Below are 6,508 nucleotides of genomic sequence, written 5' to 3'. Positions count from 1 at the left end.
AGGACTCTCCCTGACTTAGCGCAGAATAATTCCTTGCATCCTTCCAGAAGCTAGATTTGAGCGCAGTAGCACCCTAGATGCCATCAAGATTTGGGTGTGTGTGTGTGAGATTTTGAGAGTCACCTCTCCCCTTTCATTCCACCGCAAAATCTGGCCCCAAAGCTAACACATTATTTCTTGTCACATTATCAGAATTGTAGACCAGTTCCTCATCACAGAACCAGAAAATACTGTGATTTTATTTGGCTGAAGCTTTACAGAATAAAATCCACACAATTTACAGACATCAGCACGACCAGCAAAGGAAGAGAAAAAGTCCAGTGTTGTGTATTATTTCCAGGTCACGAGTCGACATATCAGGAAATGTACATGTGGCACTATTTTCAAAACTGACTATTGTAGAGCAGTGATGGGTTAAGAGTGTGGCACCTCTAAGACCGTGACACCATGTCTCAAAGTTTTTTCCTTCCCACAACAGACTCATTAATCTTTTTAAGGTCTCCGAATGATACTGTCGCAGAACCTCTCTGGGCTGGTCGCGCCTGGAAGGACAGAAACCATCATTTCATTTAGTTACCATACACTTGTTTACATCAGTGCTTCTAGAACAAAAGCCCCTGGAAATTTAACGTACAATGTATGTGTAATGATTCCTTGTTTTACTGTGTGTTTGTTCCTTTAAATGTTTGGTTGGAGGGCAGTGTTAGTAGAGTAGGGTGATTGAGAGAGACAACTGTGTTGTGACTGGAGGATGACTGAGAGTGGGAGGGGTTGTTTGAAGTGAAGGTGTGTGTCTTGAAGTCAGTTTGGGGGAATCTGAGTAGAGAAGTCAGTTAGAAAAATCAGTTAGAGTGATTCAGTCAGTGAGTCTGAGAGAGAGTGAGATGATTCAGTTCTGTGTGGAGATTTAAAGAAGTCAATATATATGTATTTACAAGTTTAAGTGTGGAGGAGATATGAGAAGGGCCTGTGAGACACTAAAGTAAAGAAAGAGAATTAATACAAAGAGCTTTGCCAGTGTGGCTACTCACTGAGTGATTCCTGTCAAGAGAGGGATCGGATGATCAAAAGACTGTGTGTGATACCTTGCCAGTTTATTTTACCAGTTGCTCTTCCCCATAACAGTTACCGTTAACCAGCAACTCATTTTTGTTCCTACATCAATAAATCATATTTTGTTTGAGTTCCAGAATTCAGTTCAAATCTTTCCTCAGGACCACAGAGACCCTTGAAAACCCCAGACTCGAGGTCACTTTACCAACAGCTAATGAGAAAAGCCCTCAGTAGGGTCATGAGGAGCAAGAAGCACCCAGGTAAAAGTTGCAGAGGCCCCCCCGGCCCACCTTCAGGTACAAGCTCTTCCTCCTCTGTAAGGACAGATCTGCACGTCCCCCCCCACCCCCAAATAGCTAGCAATCCAAAACAGTCCCGTGGCACCCTTAAGACCAAGTTTTATTCAGGTACAAGCTCTCCCTCCTCTGCAAGGACAGATCTGCACGTTCCCGCCCCCCCCCCCATAGCTAGGAACCCAAAACAGTCCAGTGGAGCCTGAGCAGTGGGTGTTGCCTTCTGACACACTTCCTGTGATGTCAGGGGGTGTGGCACATGCAAATGAGTTATGCTAATGAGTTATGCTAATGAGCTCCTGCACCCCTTTTTCTACGAAATAACCCCTAGATTCACCCCATGTATAACAGCGGGGGCAGGGGGGGGCACACATTACCTGTGACTCATGAAACTTCCATCCGATCATGTAATAGATCTGAAAGGTGGCAGGAACTGTCCCGTCATCATTCCCATACATTTCTAATAAAGAAACATATCCATTACATAACAGCAAAACCATACCACACACACAAACTTAACCCACGATAGCATTTATTTATTTTTATTTTAAACATGTTTACACGGCCTTTCCATCCAGCCAGGGTCCCCAGGGCAGCACACATTGAAGCAATTAAAAATGACATTTAAAATTTAAAAAAAAATTCAATAAAAGCACATAAGCAAACAGCAGCAGAACCAGAGAAATGGGCCAGTAACGGATACTGGGAAGGGACGTGGCTAAACAGAACAGGAAGCGTCTTCTTTTAAAACTTCAGCTGACTATCTGTGCAGGTAGATTCAGGTGGGTCGTCGTGTTGCTCTGAAGCTGTGGAACAAAGTTTAAGTCCAGTCAGGCATCTTTAAGACCAACAAGGTTTCATTCTGGGCATCAGCTTTTGTGTGTATGGCGTCTGAAGAAGTGTCCGTGTGCACAAAAGCTTATACTCAGAATAAAACTTTGTGGGTCTCAAAGGTGCCGCTGGACTCAAAACGTTTATTCTAACAGTGCCGTTAAACAGACCGTAAGGCTCAAGTGGAGCCTCTTGAAAGGCCATGGAAGGGGGGTTGTTAGTTAAATTACTTCTACTGGATACTGACAAGCTGTACTCCCAACATCAAGCCGATGGCTCCATGCGGCTCTCAAGGAAAAGAGATTGGATGTATACCCCATGGCCCTTCACTACCCAAAGGAGTCTCAGAGCAGCTTACAAACTCCGTTCCCTCCCCCTCCCCACAACAGACACCCTGTGAGGTAGGTGGGGCCGAGAGAGCTCTTTTGAGAACTGCCCGTGAGAGAAGAGCTCTGAAAGAACTTGCGACTGACCCAAGGTAGTCACACCAGCAGCTGCATGTGGAGGAATGGGGAATCCAACTCGGTTCTCCCAGATTAGAGTCCTCCGCTCTTAAACACTACGCCAAACTGGCTTGAAAGCAGCAAGCGACACCTTCTTGGTCAGTAACGCCACTGCCCTCCTTGGGGACCAAGAAAAGCGACAACTTTGTGGCTTCGGCTGCACGGAGCAGCAATTCAGAAGTGTGAAAACCTTTAGGCCAAAATCACCCCCCCCGAAATGTAACTCTGACCATGTGGCCAAAGGAGAGGGCCTTTAACTTGCCACCTTTGGGAAGTTAAAGGCCCTTGCAGTTGAGGGAAAGGTGGGCAAGGCCATGGGAATGCATCAATGACTATCTGAAGAGCAGGCAGGCAAACCTGGATTTCACACTGAAAGACTAACAAAGTTTGTGGCAGGGTATGAGCCTTCGTGAGTCACGACTCGCTTCTTTAGATGCGGCTCACGACTGCTCATACCACAAATTTTGTTAGACTTTCAGGGGCTACCAAACAATGCTCCCTCTAAGGGGTGGAGTCTTGTGAGCAAAAATTCTAATTTGTGAGATGCTGGCACTGAAGTTGCAAGTGAGCGATTCGACTACTGCATAAAATAGTTTGCTCTGGAGCCCCATCCTTCCTGAGCGAAGACAAAATGTGTGAGCCGGAGGCTAGAAAACTGTGAGCTAGCTCACACTAACTCAGCTTAGAGGGAACACTAGGCTAACATGGTGACCCCTCTTGTTTTTCACACGTCACAGTCAAGCTGGTATCCCACATTTCCCCTATACACGCCCCTTCCGGTATTGGCAAGGAGCAAAGTATTTGCCTGCTAAGGAGAAACCGCTGGGTACGGCCCTCCAGGCCAACAAATATGTGCTGAGACTGGATCTGCAAGGGCTGCGGGGAACCAGGGGGAGGAGAAAGGCAAGGGACGGGTACAGCCAGTCCGGAAGCACAGGACTGATCAACCCAACCGCGGGACGTGAACACCTGAGCAGCGTTCCCTCTAAGCTGAGTTAGTGTGAGCTAGCTCACAGTTGTTTAGCCTCCGGCTCACACATTTTTGTCTTCGCTCAGGAAGGAGGGCTCCAGGGTCCAGAGCAAACTAATTGATGCAGTAGCCAAATCGCTCGCTCCTAACTGTAATGCCAGGACCTCACAAAGTAGAATTTTTGCTCACAAGACTCCGCGGCTTAGAGGGAGCGTTGCTTCCGAGCCAACTGCCCCTCCAAATTGCGCCGCCTTCACCGAAGCTGCACATCTCGCAGTGAGACGACGAATGACCGTCTGAGCCGCAAGCTCGGGCTGGGCTTACCCCTGTACACGGCCGCCGCCGCCAGCATGGTCTCCCTGTGCAGCAGGGGCTTCCGACTCCAGCAGCAGTTGCTCTCCCCCATACCTAAAAACAGTTTTCAGGCTTTAAGGGAAGATACAGCATTCGCCGTGAGTTTCGTATTTTGCGGGCGCTTCCAGTCAGCAGTACAGCAATACAGGGCAGGGTCAGATCAGTGAGAGTTGGATCCCGTGAGCTGTCAGCAAGGGTTGGCAGCCGCCAGGGTGTGTGTTTGGTTTTTGCTGTGCAGCTGCGTTTGACAGAAAAGGGAGCGACCGACCCTGGCCTGCTTTCTCCTCTCCACTGCAGACCCAGGAGTCAGCTTTCTGGGGCTGGGAAGAGACTCCCAGGAAGAAAAGGAATGGGACAAAAGAATCCACACTCCTGACAGATCGCCGTATCCAACTCAGCATCAACTTGGAAGGATTAGGCAACTAAAGAAAAGCTTGGCCAGTAACCAAAGCCCGCTCTCTACAAAGCAGTACACATGCAGGTGGTCAAGCGGCTGAGCTCCACTGTCTTGAGATTCAAGTATCTGCTGAACAGCTAGTGGGGGAAATAACTTTCTGTACCCATTTCATTTAAAAAGTATCTTAAAACCATACTTTTGTTTCAGGGTGACAAAACATCTTTCCGAATCTTTATTACAGTCAGGAACGGAAGTGGATGCTCAACTAGAGGGAAAGTTAGACTAGACCAGGGGTGTCGAATTCATTTGCTATGAGGGCCAGATCTGACATAAATGAGACCTCGTTCGGCCGGGCCGTGTGTGCGGAGAGATAAACTTGACTAAGGACACAAACACAAAGGTTTTTATAAGTTGTCGAAGGCTTTCATGGCCGGAGTTCATTAGTTGCCGTAGATTTTCCGGGTTGTGTGGCCGTGGTCTTGGCACTGTAGGACCTGACGTTTCGCCAGCAGGTATGACTGGTCTCCTCAGAGGTGTAACACAGAAAGATGGAGGACTCTCTGTGTAAAGGTGAGAAGAAAAACGGTAGGCAGGTAATTTATCTCTACTCAGGAAGGTGGGGTAGGGCTGAGTCATTATCTTGTAGGAGTTCCCCAGGCTGTGATGAACATGCTAATAGAGGAGCTTTCCTGAGGAGGTTCTTTTGTATATGGATTGTTTCCTGAGGAGGTTATTTTGTATGTGGATTGGCTGTTTGAATTCTAATCTTATCTGTAGTGCTGTTGTCAGATGTAGAGCCTTTTGTGTTTTTCAGGACAGGAAACCATGCCCTATTTACTTTTAAACTCTCTTCTTTCCTGTTGAAATTGTGTTTATGTTTATGAATTTCCACGGCTTCCCTGTGTAATTTGACATGGTAATTGGAAGTGTTGTCCAGCCTTTCAGTGTCTTGGAACAAAATACTGTGTCCTGTTTATGTTCAGCCACTGCTGATTTTTCAGGTTGGCCAAGTCTGCAGTGTCTTTCATGTTCTTTTATTCTTGTCTGAATGCCAAGCTGTGTGGTGCCGATGTAAACTTGTCCACAACTGCATGCGGTACACTCCTGCAGAAGTGAGGGGGTCTCTTCCGTCTTTTGCCGATCGTAGCATCTGTTGTATCTTTCTGGTGGGTCTGAATACTGCCATACAACCCGGAAAATCTACAGCAACTAACAAAGGGTTTTGTTTACTTAAAATAAAAACATGCTTAAAACATCAGCACTCTTGCAATATTTTGTTTATTTAACAGTGTCTGATAAGTGACACCTCTTGCTCTGAATTATTACATCAAAATGTCTGTGCTGTTGCAATCCTGAGTATGCTGTTCAGGTGTGTCTCTGTAAGCTGCAAACCTACGATGGCACAGCAGCAGCAGAACTGGAAGCAGCAGCAGAAGACAGCCAGTTCCACTGCGGGCCCGATAGAAGCCCTCCGGGGGCCTCATCCAGTCCCCGGGCCACATGTTTGACACCCCTGGACTAGACATTTACAACTAAATTTAGGTGGCATATTGCTTACTCAAGATGTATACTTCCAACCACATTTATTCAACTGGAGTTGTATCTTACTTCGGAGGCTAACGCGGAACAACAAAAGTGACTGTCTACCGGCTCAGCACCAAAGGATTTTGCTTTGACAAACCTATGGGGTAGCTCACTCACTGCACAGATCAGTCGCAGTGATGCCCTTAGGTATTTTACCATAATACACAGAAGAAGGTGGTGTCTACCAAAACGCTATGCAAAAGGAGGTAGGTCATATCAGGGCTCTTTTTGTAGCAGGAATTCCTTTGCATATTAGGCAACACACCCCTAATGTAGCCAATCCTCCAAGAGCTTACAGGAACCCCTGTAAGAAGAGCTCTGTAAGCCTGGTCATAATTATGTATTCTGCACAAAACCCACAGATTTCCCCCTCAAGGTGTGCAAGTTCCTGCTACAAAAAGAGCCCTATGTATTCTGCACGAAACCCACAGATTTCCCCCTCAATGTGTGCAATTTCTATACTGGGAAGTTACATTTCTCATTACCTCCCCCCACCCCCCATGCAGGGAACTGAACGAAACCA

At 46.9% G+C, this 6,508-nt stretch overlaps 1 protein-coding gene across 1 annotated transcript; it reads right to left on the bottom strand.

Moving 5' to 3' along the window:
• Positions 1-248: 248 nt before the first annotated feature.
• Positions 249-4,069, bottom strand: NDUFAF5 (NADH:ubiquinone oxidoreductase complex assembly factor 5). Its single transcript, XM_015425435.1, has 3 exons — positions 3,975-4,069; positions 1,724-1,806; positions 249-542 (listed from the first exon to the last, which is right to left on the bottom strand). The coding sequence occupies exons 1-3, from the start codon at positions 4,054-4,056 to the stop codon at positions 453-455; spliced, it is 255 nt and encodes an 84-aa protein (XP_015280921.1). The 5' UTR covers positions 4,057-4,069; the 3' UTR covers positions 249-452.
• Between the last annotated feature and the right edge of the window lie 2,439 nt (positions 4,070-6,508).

This window comes from Gekko japonicus, unplaced genomic scaffold (assembly GCF_001447785.1).
Source record: "Gekko japonicus isolate JY-2015 unplaced genomic scaffold, Gekko_japonicus_V1.1 scaffold4516, whole genome shotgun sequence".
NCBI classification, from domain to species: domain Eukaryota; kingdom Metazoa; phylum Chordata; class Lepidosauria; order Squamata; family Gekkonidae; genus Gekko; species Gekko japonicus.
This window is presented reverse-complemented; position numbering and strand designations above follow the sequence as displayed.

What these genes read in the sequence shown, in the direction of transcription:
- NDUFAF5 (XM_015425435.1), bottom strand. Translation starts at nt 4,056, where the DNA reads ATGGGGGAGAGCAACTGCTGCTGGAGTCGGAAGCCCCTGCTGCACAGG. An exon ending in GGCGGCGGCCGTGTACAGGG is followed by an intron (nt 1,807 to 3,974) that starts GTAAGCCCAGCC and finishes TTTCTTTATTAG; the next exon opens with AAATGTATGGGAATGATGAC. An exon ending in GGAAGTTTCATGAGTCACAG is followed by an intron (nt 543 to 1,723) that starts GTAATGTGTGCC and finishes CTGTCCTTCCAG; the next exon opens with GCGCGACCAGCCCAGAGAGG.